The 20,257-nt window shown below is 40.9% G+C and overlaps 1 protein-coding gene across 1 annotated transcript in view; it reads left to right on the top strand.

Moving 5' to 3' along the window:
• The window catches only part of SLC3A1 (solute carrier family 3 member 1), a 62,096-nt gene that overhangs the window by 9,303 nt on the left and 32,536 nt on the right, over positions 1 to 20,257 (top strand). The window contains exons 2-7 of the mRNA XM_089922365.1: positions 8,894 to 9,012; positions 9,228 to 9,304; positions 12,671 to 14,211; positions 16,981 to 17,160; positions 17,299 to 17,453; positions 20,053 to 20,178. Of these exons, the coding sequence (XP_089778491.1) occupies positions 13,782 to 14,211; positions 16,981 to 17,160; positions 17,299 to 17,453; positions 20,053 to 20,178 (891 nt within the window). The 5' untranslated portion in view covers positions 8,894 to 9,012; positions 9,228 to 9,304; positions 12,671 to 13,781. The remainder of the gene's footprint in view (positions 1 to 8,893; positions 9,013 to 9,227; positions 9,305 to 12,670; positions 14,212 to 16,980; positions 17,161 to 17,298; positions 17,454 to 20,052; positions 20,179 to 20,257) is intronic.

The raw sequence follows: 20,257 nt of genomic DNA, 5'->3' as shown, positions 1-20,257 counted from the left end.
TGATGAACTGTGTACAAAAAATCTCTCATTCCTAGAAAATATGAAGATATTTGTCCAAGATAGCTAACAAAATATTTCATGTATTCGATTATGACTTTGCTTGGTAAAGTTTGCCTTAGTTACAAGTGTAAATTTCAGAGAGTAGGTTTTACTTCTATTTTGTTTCCCCTTCTATAAGACTATACTTTTTTATATTTAGCAAGTAACCAAAGATGACTACTACTCTTGTTAAAATAGTCCAACAAATCAAATTCACTTCTGTTGAAGATTTAGTTCCACAATTTTTCATTCTTGGTTATAAGGAGTAGATAAGGACATGACTAACATCAGTGACTAGAACCTATACAACTTGTGGTGCTCCCTATATTGAGATCATTTCCCCCGATTTAAAGCTGAGTTACTAATTAAGGACTAACAAATGATCAATTATGATTCAAGTAAAAGTACTATAATTAAGTAGAACTTGAAAGAACTAAGAGTCCTTGTCCTCATGGTCTTATTCAAATTAAACAAATATATTTTTAAAGTGGAAATAGAGGAAATAGAAGCAAGAAGTATATGATGGTAGATATTATGAATTGCCGCTTCTTGCCAGTTTTTACTATGAAAGAGAACTAATATTTATTGGTTTTAGTACTAATATTTATTAAAACTAGTAATTCTTATTTAGTGAGAGAGCTTTCCAGTTGCCTCTTGGGATAACTGAGGATGGAGGAATTACCTTTAAGCAGATCATTCTTGTTTTGTGAAGAATAATTTGAGAGGTTCCCTTTAGTTCTGTAAATGTAGTGAGTAGACCCCATTGTCCTGATACTTAATACTTGATAGTAATTGTTATTATTATAATTATAATGTTAACAGTAGCAACTTTTATCAGTGACATAGGCCTTGCTCTGCAAAGCTCTTTGCTGGGGAGGAACCTAACCAACCTTTACAGGAGGAGCCTATTGCCACTGGTAGGTAATTTGTATATGCTATTTAATTAAATTTAAATCGTTTAAATTTAACTAAAATTTATGTGTATTTTATTTAATCTTCATAACAACACTATGAAGTAAGTGTAGCCGATGAAAAAGCTGAGATCCATCTAAAGAGGCTGAATGTATTACCCAAGACCACAAAGCTTAGAACTGGCTGATCTGGGATTCAAACACATGTCTATTTGGCCCCAGACTTTCCCATTTCACCGTGCTAGTGAAGATAAGTTACCATGAAATTGTAACTCCACCCACAAGAAGAGAGGAGAGCACTTTACTGAATTTATTGATGAGTTCTAGTAGTTTTTTTGTGGCATCTTTAGGATTTTATATGTCATGTGCAATGACCGTTTTACTTCTCCCCTTCCAATTTGGATTCCTTTTATTTCTTTTTCTTATCTGATTGCTATGGCTAGGACTGCCAATACTATGTTGAATAAAAAGTGGCAAGATGGGGCTTCCCTTGTGGCGCAGTGGTTGGAAGTCTGCCTGCCGATGCAGGGGACGTGGGTTCATGCCCCGGTCCGGGAGGATCCCACATGCCGCGGAGCGGCTGGGCCTGTGAGCCATGGCTGCTGAGCCTGTGCATCCGGAGCCTGTGCTCCGCAATGGGAGAGGCCACAACAGTGAGAGGCCCGCGTACTGCCAAAAAAAAAAAAAAAAAAAAAAAAAAAAAGTGGGCTTCCCTGGTTGTGGAGTGGTTGAGAGTCCGCCTGCCGATGCAGGGGACACGGGTTCGTGCCCCGGTCCGGGAAGATTCCATATGCCATGGAGCAGCTAGGCCCGTGAGCCCTGGCTGCTGAGCCTGCGTGTCCCAAGCCTGTGCTCCACAACGGGAGAGGCCACAACAGTGAGAGGCCCGCGTAACGCAAAAAAAAAAAAAAAAAAAAAAAAAGTGACAAGAGTGGACATCCTTGTCTTGTTCTTGATCTTAGAGCAAATGCTTTCAGTTTTTCACTGTTTAGTATGATGTTCACTATGGGCTTGTCATATATGGTCTTTATTATGTTGAGGTACATTTCCTCTATACCCACTTTGTTAAGAGTTTTTATCATAAATCGATCTTGAGTTTTTACAAAACCTTTTTCTGTACCTATTGAGATGATCATATGATTTTTATTCTTCATTTTGTTAATGTGATGTATCGTTTGATTTGTGAATACTGAACCATCTTTGCATCCTTGGAATAAATCCCACTTGATCATGGTGTATGATCTTTTTAATATACTATTGAATTCATTTTGATGAGGATTTTTACATCTATGTTCCTCAGTGATATTGGCCTGTAATTTGTGTTTGTGTGTGATATCTTTACCTGGTTTTGGTATCAGGATGATGCTGGCCTCATAGAATGATTTCAGAAGCATTCCTTCCTCTGCTTTGGAATAGTTTGAGAAAAATAGGTGTTAACTCTTCTCTAAATGTTTGTTAGAATATTCCTCTGTTGCCTCATTTTGCCTTATTCACTGTTTTTATTTCTATGTATTTGGTAGGTTGGTTGCATTTTCCAGTCTTGGAGAAGTGGTCTTATGTAGGAAACATCCTGTGGGGCTCAGCAGCACACTCCCTTGTGGTCACCAGAGCTATATGCTCTAGGAGTTCCCTCTATGTGAGCTGCCTGAGTCCTTCTGTTGTGTCAGAGGGTACTGTGGGTGTGCTGGTAGGTGTGGTTGGCCTCTGGTCCAGTTGGTGGTCAGGCCCTGCCTAGTGCAGAGGCTGCCAGGCTCTGGTGGGCAGGATTGGGTCCTGGCATGACTGGCTGCATGGCCAAGGGAGTCCTGGTCTTGGTGCCAGCCCACTGGTGGAGCAGGGCCATGTCACAAGGCAGCTGGCTACAGAGCTCGTGGGAGGGACAGGGGTGCTTGGGCTAGTGCTGGCTCACTGGTTGGCAAGCTGGATCCCAGGTTAGCTGGCTGTAGGGTCGGGGGTCCTGGAGCTAGTGTCAGCCTGCTGGTGGGTGAGGCTGGTTCCTGACAATGATGGCTGTGGGATCCATGGTGTCCTGGAGCTGGTATTGGCCTGCTGGGTAGGTGGGCCAGGTCTTGACATGGCTGGCTATGGGGCCACTGTGGCCCCAGGGCTCATGTAACCCCACTGGTGGGTGAGGCTGGTCCCAGGGCTAGTGCTGGCCCACTGGTGAGTGGGGACAGGTCCTGGGCCCTCTGGTGGACAAGGCCAGGTCTCAGGGAGACTGCAGATTCAGGTGGCTCTCAGCAGCCAACCTGCTGGTGGGTATGGCTGTGTCCCACCCAGCTAGATGCCTGGCCTGGGGTGTCCTAGTACTAGTGCCAAATGGCTGGCGGGTGAGACCAGGTCCCAGCGCTCATCAGCTAGAGGGAGGATTCCAAAATGGCACTTGCCAGTACAGTGTCCTCATGTTGGGATGAGAGCCCAGAAATGGCTGCTGCCAGCATCTATGTCCCCAGGGTGAGTCCCAGTTGTCTCCTGCCTCTCCAGGAGGCTCTCCAAGATCCACAAGTGGGTCCAACCCAGGCTCCTTTCAAATTACTACTTCTGCCCTGAGTCCTTGAGCATGTGAGGTTTTGTGTGTGCCTGTTAAGAGTGGAGACTCTAGGGGCTTCCCTGGTGGCGCAGTGGTTGAGAGTCCGCCTGCCAATGTAGGGGACACGGGTTTGTGCCCCGGTCCGGGAAGATCCCACATGCCGCGGAGCGTCTGGGCCCGTGAGTCATGGCCGCTGAGCCTGCGCGTCCGGAGCCTGTGCTCCGCAACGGGAGAGGCCACAACAGTGAGAGGCCCGCGTACCGAGGGAAAAAAGAAAAAAAAAGAGTGGAGACTCTATTTCCCACAGCCCTCTGTTCTCCCAAAAGTAATCCCTGCTGGCCTTCAAAGCCAAACATTCTGGGGGCTCGTCTTCCTGGTGCAGGACCCCCAGGCTGGGGAGCGCAATGTGGGACTCAGACCCCTTGCTCGTTGGAGAGAACCTGTACAATTGTAATTATCCTCCCGTTTATGGGTTGCCTACCCTGGGGTGTGGGTCTTGACTACATCGCGACTCTGCCTCTCCTGCCTGTCTCATTGTGGTTCTTTCTTTCTTTCTTTTTTTTTTTTTTTTTGCAGTATGCGGGCCTCTCACTGTTGTGGCCACTCCCGTTGCGGAGCACAGGCTCCGGACGCGCAGGCTCAGCGGCCATGGCTCACGGGCCCAGCCGCTCCACAGCATGTGGGATCCTCTCAGACCGGGGCACGAACCCGTGTCCCCTGCATCGGCAGGCGGACTCTCAACCACTGCGCCACCAGGGAAGCCCTTTGTGGTTCTTTCTTTATATCTTTAGTTGTAGATCTTTTCTGCTATTCTTCGTGTGGTTCTCATCCGTAGTTGCTCTGCAAATAGTTGTGATTTTGGTGTGCCAAACTTACATGGGAGGAGGTGAGCTCAGGGTCTTCCTACTCTACCATCTTGGCCTGAATCCTAGATTATTTGTTAATATCTTTATTGAGCAAAATAAAATGCTGGTACCATATTTTGATTTCCAATTTTTTTTTTTTTTTTGGAATTTTCCTTGCCTGTAAAATCCCAAAGTTTGGGCATCATTGTTCTAATTACACACAAACTAGCTGATGGAATATTTATTGTTTAGGACACAGATTATTTTTTTCAGGACTTCCCTGGTGGCACAGGGGTTAAGAATCCGCCTGCCGGGGCTTCCCCGGTGGCGCAGTGGTTGAGAGTCCGCCTGCCAATGCAGGGGACACAGGGGTTCGTGCCCCAGTCTGGGAAGATCCCACATGCCGCGGAGCGGCTGGGCCCGTGAGCCATGGCCGCTGAGCCTGCGCGTCCGGAGCCTGTGCTCCGCAACGGGAGAGGCCACAGCAGTGAGAGGCCTGTGTACCGCAAAAAAAAAAAAAAAAAAAAAAAAAAAAAAAGAATCCGCCTGCCAAGGCAGGGGACACGGGTTCAATCCCTGGTCTGGGAAGATCCCATATGCCGCGGAGCAACTAAGCCTGTGCGCTTCAACTACTGAGTCTGCTCTCTAGAGCCCACGAGCCACAACTGCTGAGCCCGTGTGCCACAACTACTGAAGCCTGTGTGCCTAGAGCCCGTGCCCTGCAACAAGAGAAGCCACTGCAATGAGAAGCCCATGCACCACAATGAAGAATAGCCCCTGCTCGCCGCAACTAGAGGAAGCCCGCGCACAGCAACGAAGACGCAATGCAGCCATAAATAAATAAATAAACAAAACAAAACAAAAAAAACACTGTTACAACTCAACAGCAAATAATGATTTATTTGCTGATTTTTAAAATGAGCAAAGGACTTGAACAGACCTTTCTCCAAAGATGATATGCAAATGGCTAACAAGCACATAAAAGATGCTCAATATCACACATCATCAGGGAAATGCAAATCAAAACCACAGTGATGTACAGCTTCACACTCATGAGGATGGCTACTTTCAAAAACAAAACCAGGGCTTCCCTGGTGGCGCAGTGGTTAAGAATCTGCCTGCCAATTCAGGGGACACGGGTTCGAGCCCTCGTCCGGGAAGATCCCACATGCTGTGGAGCAATTAAGCCCGTGTGGCACAACTACTGAGCCTGCGCTCTAGAGCCCACAAGCCACAACTACTGAAGCCTACGTGCCTAGAGCCTGTGCTCCGCAACAAGAGAAGCCACCACAATAAGAAGCCCTTGCACCGCAACAAAGAGTAGCCCCCACTGACCACAACTAGAGAAAGCCCATGCACAGCAACAAAGACCCAATGCAGCCAAAAATAAAAAAATAAAAATAAATTTACTAAAAAGTATTGTGAAGGTACACGATAGATTAATTGCATTAAAAGCCCAATTAATGGCTTCCCTGTGTGTCCTTTGCTCTGTAACTTCTCACATGGGCTCTGGCCTTGGTACATCAAGTACAGTCAAAAAGATGCTATGTGACTTCTGAGGCTAGGTCACAAAAAGGATGCAGTTTCTGCCTTGCTTTCTCTCTTCATCTGGGACACACACATTTGGGACCATGCCAGAATGCTATGAGGAAGCCCAAAGTAGCCAATGTGGAGAGACAGCATGGAGAGACCCATGGGTAGAGAACTGAGACCCCCTAGCTGACCCCCTAGCCAGCATCAACTTCACCAGAAAGATAATGGGTGGCAAAAAAGCACTGAAAAGATACTCAACATCATTATTCAAAAGGGATGTGCAGGGCTTCCCTGGTGGCGCAGTGGTTGAGAGTCCGCCTGCCGATGCAGGGGACACGGGTTCGTGTCCCGGTCCGGGAGGATCCCACATGCCGCGGAGCAGCTGGGCCCGTGAGCCATGGCTGCTGAGCCTGCGCGTCCGGAGCCTGTGCTCTGCAAAGGGAGAGGCCACAGCAGTGAGAGGCCCGCGTACCGCAAAAAAAAAAAAAAAAGGGATGTGCGAATTAAAACTGCAATGAAATACCACTACTTACATACTAGAATCACAAAAATTAAACAGACTGAACATAGCAAGTGCTGGCAAGGATGTGAAAGAACTAGAACCTCAGACGCTGCTGAATGTAACGTAAGATGGTGCAAGCACTTTCTGAAATAGTTTGGCAGCTTCTTACACGGTTGAACATAGACAATGTACACCTTCCATACGATCCAGCCATCTGCTCCTAGGTGTTTACCCAAGAGAAAAGAAAACTATATCATTACCAAAATTTGCACATGACTGTTCACAGCAGTTTTATTTATAACAGTACAAAACTGGAAAAAATAAAACATGTTCAGTTATCAACAGTGGTGTATATTCATAGAGTGGAATATTACTCCATGATAGAAAGGAATTAACTAAACACTGGGATACCACTGTAATCATATTAGAATGACTTATATCCAAAACACCGACAACTCTAAACATTAGCAAGGACGTGGAGCAACAAGGAACCCTCATTCATTGCTGGTGGGAATGCAGAATGGTACAGCCTTCCAAAATAGAAGACGGTCTGGCAGTGTCTTGCAAAGCCAAATAGAGTCTTACCATAAAATCCAACCATCACACTCCTTGGTATTTACCAAAAGGAGTTGAATACTTATGTCCACACAAAAACCTGCACGTGATGGTTTACAGTAGCCTTAAAATTGCCAAAACTTGGAAGCAACTAAGATGTCTTTCAGTAGGTAAATGGGTAAAACTCTGGTACATCCAGACAATGGAATATTATTTGGCACTGAAAAGATCTATTAAGCCACAGAAAGACATAAGGGAAACTTAAGTGCATATTACTAAATGAAAGAAGCCAGTCTGAAAAGACTTATACTGTATTATTCCAACTATATGACATTCTGGAAAAGGCAAAGCTATAGAGACAGTAAAAAGATCAGTGGTTGCCAGGGGTTCAGGGGGATGGAGGGATGAATATGTGAAGCACAGGGTATTTTCGAGAAAGTGAAACAATTCCATTATGACACTATAAAGGTGGATACATGACTGTGCATTTGTCAAAACCCTTAGAACTGTACAACGCAAAGAGTGAACCTTAATGTAAACCAGGGACTATAGTTAATAATGTATCAATATTGGTTCATCAATTGTACATCAAATGTACCACGCTAATGCAAGATGCTAATAATAAGGGAAACTGCAGACGTAGAAGAGAAGAGGGGGGTATATGGAAACTCTGTAGTTTCTGTTCAAGTTTTCTGTAAAACTACAGCTTCCTGTAAAAAAAAGTGTTAGTTAATAAAAATGAATGAAATATTGATACACACAAGTTGGATAAATGTCCAAATACTTATGCTGAGTAAAAGAAACCAGACCAAAAAAAAAAAAAAAGAAACCAGACAAAAATTACATACTGTATGGATGATTCCGTTTATATAAACATCCAGAAAATGCAAACTAATCTATAGCAATAGAAAGCAGATCAGAAAGCAGGGACAGGCATAGGCTGTGGCGGGTGAGGGTGAGGTGCAGGGAGGGGTAGGAGGGAGAGACTACGAAGGGGCAAGAGGACACTTTTGCAGGTGATGGACATGTTCATTATTTTGATTGTGGTGATGCTTTCATGGGTATATACACATGTTAAAACAGCAAATCGTATACTTCAGAGTGCAGTTTATTGTATGTCAATTATCCCTCAATCAGTCTGTTTTTTAAAGGTCAAAGCCAAAAAGTAACCCAACCATTTACTAATTTTCATGACACTACAGTTGTTCATAGGCCAGTTTGAACACTGATCCTGGCTGGGCTCACTCAAGCATCTGTGGTCAAACGGCTGGCTGCCTGGGGACTGGATAATCTAGAGGACCCTCGATGGGAAGGTTCCAGAGTCCTTCCCATTATCTCCCACATCCTGCAGCAGACCAGCCTGGACCTAATCTACCGGTGATGGCAGTGGTCTAGAAGAGGAGCACTTTTTAAAGCCTCTTTTTGTGTCAAGTTTCTTTTTGTGCCATTGACCATAGCAAGCCATACGTCTAAGTCCAGACTCCGTGTGTCAAGGGACTAAGGAATGATGGGGCAAAAGGCCATTAAGGGATACAGGGATGCAATTAATTAGCTACTAATACAATTAATCTATCATGTACCTTAATGTTTTAATTTGTATTTCTTTAATTCCTTCAGAAAGGTACTTTTATTCAGTAACTTTTATGTGATGTTAATTTCTTATATAAAATTTGCAATCCTTTTTAATCTTATTGAATGTAATTTAGCTATTGATTTTAAAGATTTGCATTCATTCTTTATATGTAGAAATAGTAAGGTTTTGTCCTGACATCTGTCACATTTTCACGTTCTGTTAACATTTCTTTTGCTATTTGTTTTGTTATACTTTGTTATAAAAATGTTTTAAAATAGTTTAACTTCCAGCAAAAACATGTTTAGATATTTTCCTTTGATTTCAATGGTTATATAAATTGAACTTCCTTCTCTAGCTGGGACAAATCTATTTTAGTGTTTCCTTCTACTTAAAACTGTTTTACAGCTGAGGTAACAGAGGCTCAGAGAAAATTTTGTCCAAGATCAAACAGAGAGCAAGTAGTGGAGGCAAGCTTGAATCTCACTTCCTCTGACTTAAAATTTCACTCATCAAACTGTGTCAAGGTAAGAACATTTGGCTAAGTGATAAAAATCTACATTTTTGTGCAGAATGTACTTTCCACTTTTCTCTTTTTCCCCCCTCCCCTCTCCACCTCTTCCTTCTAATCCCCCTGCTCCCCCTCCTCGCCCCTTTTTTCATCCCCCCCCTTTTTCTTCAGCATAGGGTTAGGTCTATCTATCTTTAAGTAACTACTTTTATTCATTTAATAATCTACCAGGCACTGAACTGGATGCTGGGAACTTAAAGATGACTATGCAGCAGATCCTACCCTTAGATCACAGAGGCTATAAACAGGTAAATGCAATATGGAAAATCTTTCTATTTTAAATGTTTACTAATCTGACAGGTTATATACTGTAAGTTATTTTGGTGGGTTTGCTGCTGAGTGGAAGTCTTTATGAGTGAATGGCTTTAAAATTCATTTAATGAATCCTAGTACATATATATTTTAAAATACATATATATAATATAAAAATACATTTTTTAATTGATTACTGCTTTCTATATGTTTGTTTCTGTTTAATAGCAGGATGTTTCTGGGTCCTGTGATAGCCTCCATTGTTCTGTTATCTGTTTTCTAGATAGTTCATTCTTCTTTGCTTTATTATTGTGATTGTGTAACTCACCTGGGATTTGAATTTACTGTGAGAGATTATCTTCATTATCTCTGATTCTTTGTTTTGATTATCAGAGTTAGCTCTTAAAGCTTCCTTAGTGTTCTTGTTCCTTATTCATGTTTAGAAGTTTTAACAGTCAGTGTGTTTGGCTTTCTACAATCAATATTTCCTCCTAAGTCACCTTGAAAGTAAGTAATACTGATACTTCGTATGTGCTGGGAATTCTTAACTTTGTGGCTATCTTTTCCAAATTGCCGCCAACTTCCTCTTCTCTCCAGTGTTTTCATACTTGTTCATTGACTCCATGTTTTCTTTCTGCTTTTTGAAGTTTGCTTTTTTTTTCTCTCTTTAGTTTAAATCTTCATTACGGGATATTTATGAATTTTGGATGGCTGATGTTAGGAGGAGTCACCTTAAACTGAACTCTAGCACCTGACTGGAAGTTCTAGGGAGACTCCAAACTCAGGGTTTCCTAACTTATTTTTTTTCTAATGGAAGAGTAATACATATTCATTACAGAAAAATTAGAAAAATCGGAAAAAGTTTAAAGAACAAAATGGGTATCACGCATAATCTTAGAACCCAGAGATAAACACTGTAAACACTTTTTCTAATAGGACTTTACAAATCTACACGAAAAAAATTTTTTTTACATAATTAGGACAACTACTTTATAGCCTGCATTTTCCCCACTCAATGCAATAATGTGGGATTTCTTCCATGTTATTAAAAATCCTCGAAAATATGCTCAATGACTATTATTCTATAACATGGATGTACAATAATTTATTTAGCTAGTCTTGTGTCATTGAACATTTTGGTTGTTCCCAATATTTGTTGTAATAAATAACACTAATTAATAAGCCTATTATTCATAAACTTTTGTCCCTGTCCTGAATTATTTCCTTAAGATAGAGTTTTGGAAGTGGAATTGCTGAGTTAAAGGATATGAACATTTTCTCCCCTCTTTTTATTATGAAAGTCATATATGATAAGGACAGATAACTCAGGGTAAAGTATAAGTCCAAGTATAGGTACAAGAAAAGCGTTAAGTCCAAGGATTCTCATCCTCATTCTCTTATTCTCAGCCTCCAGGCAACCACTAGCTGAAATTCAACATGCATGCACAAATGTGTGTGCTATTTTTTCCCACATGATTCTGATCATATTATACTTCCTCTCCTTATCCAATTGTCCAACATCACTTACTAAAAAATCTCTCTTTTCCTCACTGACTTCCTCACTTTTCATATTCTAAATTCCCTTCTGTATACGGAATAGGGTTCCATTTTTGATGACTCCAATCTGTTCAATTGATCTTCTGACTTATCCTTCTTCAGTAACAACTCTTGATTTTTCTGGAGTTTTTATTTTAAAATACAATAGAGCTAAGCCCCATTTATTTATTTTTAGCCTCTGAAAATGTTAAAACTCATGATACACATTGCCAGATTACTTTCCAGAATTATTATGTCAATTTACACTGGATCCTTGTCAGTACTATAATCTTTTAGAAATTCTTTGCCAATGTGATTGAAAATGCTTATTTATTCCTCTAACATTAGTGAGTTGATTTGTGTTAAATATGTTTACATTATTTTTTCAAGTTTCTTACTGACATTTTAAAATTGATATTATGAAATTTCATATATGTAAAAATATGTCGAACAATATATACATATCTTTAATGTTAAAAACATAAGTTCTTTGGCGTATTTATTACCAATGCATTTCCCAATTTGTCATAAGCTCTTCAATTAGTATGCTTTGTGATATAAAAAATTCAAAAATTTTATTCAGTCAATTCAATCTTCTTTTGTAATTGCTTTTATTGTTTGAATGATCCTCCCACCAGAGACCAGATGATTATTCCAGATTGTTTTTTAAAAGATTCTAGTTTGCATATTCTGGAAGTTCGAAGTATTATTGTTGTTATTGTATTTTATTTATAAATTTATTTATTTTTGGTTACGTTGGGTCTTCATTGCTGTGCGTGGGCTTTCTCTGGTTGCGGTGAGCCGGGGGTGCTCTTCGTTGTGGTGCACGGGCTCCTTGTTGCGGTGTCTTCTCTTGTTGCAGAGCACGGGCTCTAGGGGGGTGGGCTTCAGTAGTTGTGGCACATGGGCTTAGTAGTTGTGGCTCGTGGGCTCTAGAGCGCAGGCTCAGTAGTTGTGGCTCACGGGCTTAGTTGCTCCACGGCATGTGGGATCTTCCTGGACCAGTGCTCGAACACATGTCCCCTGCATTGGTGGGTGGATTCTTAACCACTGCACCATCAGGGAAGCCCCTGTTATTGTTATTTTAAATAAAATGTGGAGACGTCAAAATGGGACATTTCTGTCATGAAATTGTATTGTTATGATGTAGAGTTTTCTTTGCATTTGTATGATTGAATACTTAGAACTTAAGTATTTATAATTAAAAGTTATTTTTATAATTTAAAATTATTGTAAAACTAGGGGTATTTTTGCATTTTGTTTTTTATCCCCAAAGAGTAACTGCATTTCAGTTAGCGTCTGTTGTGAAAATTACCATTATGTGTTTGAGTGATGAAGCAATTTGAAGACATAAAAGTTAAATTCCTTTAATTTAAAAAAATACACAACATGCCTAATTAATAATGATGAGAGATGCCACTTATTGGATGCATTCAACGAGCTAGATATTGGGATTTACTCATTTTTAAAAATAACTTAGTGAAAATCAAATAGCTCGTTCCTCTGTACCAATTACTGCTTCTAAGTAACTCTATAAAATAACAATAATATTAGGAATTCATATAACTTTCCTCATTTAAAAGAAAAAAATTCTTATTCGATCAAATGAGTCATAGAGCTGTTTATTATATGTGCCACTGATTAAATGGAAGCCATGAATCATTGCATTCTTTTAAGGTTTGATAATCTTCTAGGAAAGCACACCTAACTTTAATGCAGTTTCCTCAGGGTTGCAAATTTGTATTTTATACTTGTCAACGATTCAACAACTCTTAATGCTCGCATTAAGAACTGTTTACCTATAATAAAGCACTTGAACTTGCTAGACATGGAATTCCTCATTCTGCCACTCCCACTTTGAAAAGTGCTTCCAAGAATGGACAGCCATTTCCTCTTCTGAAAATAGGAAAAACTGAAAAAACTGAAGGCACCTGGGGTCAAACTGAGCATACAAATAGGTATTTATCAGGTTGGCTTGAATTGAGATAAAATAAAATAGCTTTAGTAACAAAGGTTTTGTTGTTCCCTGCCTCCAAATCCTCTTCCTCTTGCATTTATAGGAGAAGAGACTTTCAAAACAAAAAATAAAAAGCCTGTTTCCCCTTGCAAAATTTGGTGTTTGTTTCTTTTTCTCAGAGCTAGCTAAAAAGAAAAAAGAAATGTAAGCTATTTTTTTATTGTGGTAAAATATACATAATATAAAATTTACCACTTTAAGAATCTGTAAGTGTACAATTCAGTGGCATTAAGTACATTTACATTGGTGTGCAGCCACCTCCAGAACTTTTCATCAGCCGAAATGGAAACTTTATATCCATTAAACAAAAACTCCCCATTACCCCCCTCCTTCCAACTCCTGGTAACTACAGTTCTGCTCTCGGTCTCTATGAATTTGTCTAAGTACTTCATATAAGTGGACTCAGACCATATCTATCCTTTTGTGTCTGGCTTCCTTCACTTAGCATAATGTCTTCAAGGTTCATCCATGTTGTAGCACATGGTCAGAATTTCATTCCTTTTTAAGGCATATGTCACATTTTGTTTGTCCATTCATCCATTGATAGACACTTGGCTTGTTTCCACCTTTTGACTGTTGTGAGTAATGCTGCTTTGAACATCTGTGTACTCAATCAAGTAGCACCTTAAATTGCAATGGAACCCTGTGTCCTCTTCCCATTTCCCCTCCTCTATGCCCATGTCCCAGTCCAGAACTGAATCCCTCAGTGTAGTGACTATAGTTACATCAGCCTCACAGGTGTAAAGAGAATTTTTTAAAACTCCTTTTACCTTTACCCTTTCTTCCTTGGCTGGACAAAGTCCAGCCAAGTTTATTTATAAACCACGCAAAGCTCGTTAACACGACCAAGCAATTCAGCGAGTTCCCTTCCCACTTTTGTAACTGCAGGAAGGCACTCCGCAGGGATAAGATTGTGAAACATGGCTGAGGATAAAGGCAAGAGAGATTCCATTGGAATGAGTATGAAGGGAGGCCGGACAAACAACGGGTTTGTACAAAATGAAGACATCCTGGAGATGGACCCGGACCCAGGCAGCCCAGAGGATAGCCCACAGCACAATGCCGTGGACATCTTTGGCCCTGCGGAGCCCGACTTGAAGAATGTCCGGCCCTACGCGGGGATGCCCAAGGAGGTGCTGTTCCGGTTCTCGGGCCAGGCCCGCTACCGGGTGCCCCGGGAGATCCTCTTCTGGCTCACCGTGGCTTCTGTGCTCGTGCTCATTGGGGCCACCATAGGCATCATTGCCATCTCTCCGAAGTGCCTGGACTGGTGGCAGGCGGGGCCCATGTACCGGATCTACCCGAGGTCTTTCAAGGACAGCGACAAGGATGGGAACGGAGACCTAAAAGGTGCGTGCCTTGAGAGTTTGGGGCATGTCCGAGATGAGGTTGTAGAGGACTCTTTCAGTTCTTGAAGGGCATTATGCCTGGGTTGTGCGGTAAGCACGTTCCATCCAGTATGACTGGTCACGCCACGTTTCTCCTTTATGATGTTTAAAAGCCCCTCAGCAGAACCCAACAGTTCTTCCCATATGATGAAAGGTTACTTGCTGGAGCCCTTTGAGCCCCCAAAGAGCTGTTTAGTTTATTGCCTGCTAGGAACCTTTGCATAGTTGGTCATCCATTCTAACTTCCTACGTGGGCAAGTTTCCTCTTGAAATGTGTCCTGCTTCTGTGCACTTTAGAGTTGGTTATCTCAGAGTGACTGTTTAGCATTCCTTTTTCAGTGTGCACAGTGGCTGGTTTGGCAATCTGGTGAAGAGTTTCTGATTAGTGAACAAAGCATAAATAATATTTTAGAAAAAGATTAAGTGATGTCTTTAAAATGTGTAGGCTGAGTCTCTAAAGCTTAAATTCTGAGAAATGAAGGAAAGAAGAAAAGGCATAGAGTGGGTTGGTCATTACTTGAATTAAGGATTATTTAAAAACAATATCCACATTAATAAAAAAATTTAAAGTTATGCTAATAATTTCCTAGTGTGTTATGTGTGGAATGTCCTAATTATTTATTGTGTAAACAAGGACACAAACCATACACAGGAACTGTCCCAGGCAGATTGGTTGATACGGTCACCCTAGTTAAGGGCAACAATAAGGAACAAATAAACTAATAAGGTAATTTTTGATAATGATATTTGGCTTGAAGAAGACAAAACAGAATGACTTAATAGAGTATGGGAAGTGGAAATGAGCTTAATCAAACTTGAAAATGTTATAAATACACTCTTGAAATCTCCAACTTTCCTGATAACTAATAAAAGGCTTTTCTTTTTCACACTCATATAATTTTTCTTTTTAAAGTCATCCTGCATCTTAGCTATTGAAATATTAAAAATATTGAAATATTTTCTGTCCTTCAAGATGCAGTTCAAACCCACTTCCTTCATTAATCTGTACTTAACCTCCCAATCAGTGGGTGCGCTCCCCTCCCCAGAGCTCTTGTGGTGCTTTGCAGGAGCAGCACCTCTGATACTGCCTTGTAAGTGTATGGGTGAGTTTCCTTCCAACCCCCAGCCCCCAGCATGGTCCTAGTACCTGCTTCTTACAAAGGAAATGCTTTGCAAAGTGATGTTTTGATGGAATAGAGCCCAAAACCCTAAACCCAAAAATACACTCCCCACTTCCTGGCCCTCCCTCTGTAATCTCCATCTAAATTCTCCTGCAAAGGGCAACTTCTAATCACCTCTCACATTTGCCATTTCCAGTAACTTTTCCTTGAAGGACTGGCTGCTTCCTGTAATTAATAGGTATTTTTCCTTGAGGTTGAGGGTTTTTTTTTGAGGGGGTTTTGTTGTTATTACTTGAAGAAAATGTTCCAGGTTTCAGTTCAGTTTACTGCCTTCTGTCCCCTGGAATGTGGGCCTGGGAGATCCCTTGTTTACTTTGTGTCTGTTCAGCCTCTGTTTTTATCATCCTGTTCCTTTGTGCTGGTTTTTGATATAAGTCAAAATTCTGACTTAAATCTGCCTTAAAATTCTTTTGTTGCCTTTTGACACTCTGTGTGGTCTGACAGCCACCCACATAGGGGAACTGAGGTACAATGAGGACAAAGATAAGCAGCCTGTTACAGGGGAAGAGCCCCAAGGCCAGGAGTCAGGGGACTTTGTGCTTTGGTCTCTGTGACCTCGGGACAGGCTGATTGTAGGAAGCCACATAGAGTCCCACAGAAAGTTACTGGAGGCTGAATACTAAACTCAACTCTGGCTCTGCATTTAGGACTCTGAACTAGAAGCACCGCCCCCCACCCCCACCCCACGCCACTATCTACTAATTATCCTACGAGGTCCCAAGTACAGTTTCATTCCCCTATCTCTTCTCAGCCAACTCTAGAATTCTCTTCTGTATAAATTCTTGGCTTCAGCAATAGCCAAAGGAAATAGAATGTGGATCACATAGGTAATTGTCAGTTTTCTAGAAGCCACATTAAAAAAGTAAAAGAGAAACGAGTGAAATTAATTTTAATAATATACTTTGTATACTCCAACACAGCCACTGTATCACTTCAACATATAATCAATATAAAAATATAACTGAGCTATTTTACATTCTTTCTCTTCATACTGGGTCTTCAAAGTCCAGCGTGTGTTTTACATTTACAGCATATCTCAATTCAGACTAGTCACACTGCAAGTGCTTGATAGCCACATGGCAAGTGGCTACACACCGGACAGTGCAGCACAGGCCCACTTGACCACCGGGGCCATGTATTCTTCTTCTTCGTACCTTGGCACTTAGCCCAGCATCTGGCCTGGATTAGGTGCTCAAAAACCATGTGTAGAATAAATTAACAATAGTGTAGTCTTGGTTTTAAGTATAAAATATGAACAAGCACCCCAATAAAGATGTTTAAAAAAAAAAAAAATGAACAAGCCACAGACAGATTTTTTTAAATGTTATGCATCCATGTTAAAGGTCAAAGGTTATTGCTAGAAGATTAATTTGCTGTTGTTTGTAGAACTAGACCTTGCTATTTGAATTTCACCCATGTTCAACAAATTCTAAATATTTCTATCTCAATATAAATATTTCCATCTTAGACCTATTCCTTTTATTTTTAATCCTTCAACTAAAAAAACCCAAACTTTATTTATTTTTCATGGCTTTGACTTTTTCATTCAGGTATTCAAGATAAGCTAGATTACATCACAACTTTAAATATAAAAACTGTTTGGATTACTTCATTTTATAAATCATCCCTTAAAGATTTCCGACATGGTGTTGAAGATTTCCGAGAAATCGATCCCATTTTCGGAACAATGAAAAATTTTGAGAATCTGGTTGCAGCCATACATGATAAAGGTAAATTGAATGGAAGGTGGGTGGGATGGGTTAAGAAAAGCATTTCTCCAAATGCTTAACTTAAAGCATTTTTTCCTTCACTGTTACATTATTCTAATATAATCTTGTCCTAACATTTGAAATGTTTTCATTCATCAGGTTTAAAATTAATCATCGATTTCATACCAAACCACACCAGTGATAAACATGCTTGGTTTCAATGGAGTCGGAACCGGACAGGGAAATATACTGATTATTATATCTGGCATGACTGTACCCGTGCAAATGGCAAAACCATACCGCCCAACAACTGGGTAAGTACCGATGTGCTTGATTTACAGAGGGAAAATGGGCAGCTCTTTAGTGACTAAACTGGTTATTTACAAAGCCCTGTTAAAAGAAAAAAAAATGATGGGTATAGTTTATGGGAAGGGGAACAAGTTTCCCAAAGAAATAGAAATAAAGTCCCAAGCCTCCTAATCATTTGATTTTGGATTTGGATTTTTCATTTTATTGTAGAGCTGATGTATTTCAGCAAATTAAAACCTATGCTCTCTATTAATGTCTTCTTCCTTTACTTCCCACTCTGTCCAGCTTAAACTCCATGTCCTATTTGTTCAGTAACTGTCTTGCTACTCTTCAGACCCCTTTGCCTTTCTGGCTTTTTGACTCCACTGTCGAACAAAACACTAGCCATAAATAAACCCAACCATCCATTTTCTCTTTACCTGAACCTCGGTATCGAAGCCTCTGGACACACTCATTGTCCCCACCTGAACTGATCCAGCCATTCGTTTGGGGGAAGTTTACTAAATCCAGCTGATCAACATACCCTCCCGCCTCTTGCCTTCTCCCCATCTTATCACTCTCGGCAGCAAACTCTACTTTAAAGAACAGAAGCCATCACACCTGCCCCCATTCCCACCCTCTTCCTAGTCCCTTCTTTTGCAGCTGAGACCATGTCTCTCCTGTCTGGGGTTACCAGACTTACAAATGAAAATTCAGGAAGCCCAGTGAAATCTGAGCTTTAGATAAACAGTGCATAATTTTTTAGTGTAAAATATTGCATGGGACATACTTACACTAAAACAGTATTTGTTGTTTATCTGAAATTCAGATTTAATTGGATGTCTTATATTTTATCTGGCAACTCTACTCTTGTCCCAGGACAGTCCCTCTGCCCACTCTAGTTCACCTTCTCTCCTGCTTTCTGCGGAGCCTTTTCCTCTGGATCATCTGTCCCCCCTCCAGGGCCTCCTTCTTGACCTCCATAAACATTTAAAGAGGCTGACTCCTGGGCATCAACTTTTAGATGACCCAAGGGCACTCAAAGGACACGTGTCAAAGCCGACTGTGTGATCTTCTCCTCCAACCTCCCGTATCCCAGGTTCCATGAATGGCACTAATGTGCAGCCTGGTGAACAGGCCTTTAGCAAGTCCTGGCACTTTCACGTCCCTAATTTTTCTTTTCCCTGATCCACCACCTTTGAAAGTGATGATGACATTAGCAAACATTTGCTAGATGCTTACTGTGTGCCAGGCTCTGTGCTAAGTGTTTTATATTCATTAGTTTATTTAATTCAGCCTACAATCTTATGAGTTAGGCTTTAATTCCTATTTTGCAGAGAATAGACCAAGGCAGAGAAATGTTAAGCGCATGGCCCTGGTTCACAACTAATACATGAAAGGGCTGTGGACTGGATCTAGTCTAATTTTTACCAAGTGAACGTAAATTGGTCTCAATTTTACATTTCTCTAATTGCTAATGATTATTATCTAATTACACTGAGGTCTTAATTTTACATTTCTCTAATTGCTAATGATTTATCTAATTCCTAGTTATTAATGTAGTAGTTGCCTAATTACTAATGATGTTGAACACCTTTTCATCCATTTATTCACTTGAGCTTCCACTTCTGTGGAACACCTGTTTAATGGTTTCTTTCCCCAGTTTTTTGTTGGATTGTTTGTCCCTTTGAAATAGATTTGTGGAGTTCTTGTTTTGTTTTGTTTTTGTATTTTGTATACTGGTCTTTCTGTATACTGATATATACTGTAAAAATCTTATCCTGGTTTGTATCCAGGTGGGCCATGAGGTGATCTGGCGAGAGTATGTTTCCTCAAAAGGCGTCAGCTACTACTTAGCTTGGGCCAGTTGTTGCCATGGAAATGTGGACCCAGTGTGACTAGGTCTTCCAACTAAAAAGAAAATATTATGCAAAATCCCTCAGTTTGTAAATGCTGTCCAGATGTTCTCTTTAGTGTGAAATGAACAAATGGCTCAAGACAGAGCCCTGAGGAACCCTCACACAAGTTCCTCCTTCTGGAAATGCCACGGACATGAGCATTTCTAGAAGGAGGAAAGCCGCACCCATGTCAAACGCAGCTGGGAACCAACACTTGAAGTTGCTAGATTTCTTTTATTCCCGAGGACTAGTAGAGTTTTAATTTGAATGATTCTAATACTTTTCTAAGGATACAGTTTAAACACTTGCTCTCTCTGGATTCAAGCTCCAAGACCAATACAATATGTCTTTCTCCCAAATTGGCCACCATTTGCTTTTCTTCACAAACAGGATTCCAGAGCCTGGATAGAAGATTCAAGAAAATATATTAGAAATGTCTGCTCCTTAAGCTGGCCTTTGTCCTGCCTTTGAGAGCATTGGTTTCATGTTGTGGTTGTTGGGAACAGCTTCTACTGTACAAGCACATCACAACCACACTTGTGGGGCATTAGGCCAGTGGATGGCATTTTTGGGAATTAATTTACCTAGTGCTCCCGCTAGAAAAAAAATTCTGGGGATTTGTGCACTCAGTCCTCAAGGGGCAGGGATGGCAATGATCATTCCTTTGTGGGCGATACCATCATAGGAACCGTGCTAAGCAACTGATTTGCTATTTTCTGTTTGCTAGTTAAGTGTATATGGAAACTCCAGTTGGCACTTTGATGAAGTACGAAACCAATGCTATTTTCATCAGTTTATGAAAGAGCAACCTGATTTAAATTTCCGTAATCCTGATGTTCAAGAAGAAATAAAAGTGAGTATAGACACCCACGCAAACTTCTCTGTTACATGGGTGCTTAAATGGTTATTCGATATACTTCATGTTAAAAAAC

Source organism: Delphinapterus leucas, chromosome 13, assembly GCF_059928025.1.
Source record: "Delphinapterus leucas isolate spDelLeu-1000000601 "Yukka" chromosome 13, BTC_Dleu_Yukka2, whole genome shotgun sequence".
NCBI lineage: Eukaryota > Metazoa > Chordata > Mammalia > Artiodactyla > Monodontidae > Delphinapterus > Delphinapterus leucas.
This window is presented reverse-complemented; position numbering and strand designations above follow the sequence as displayed.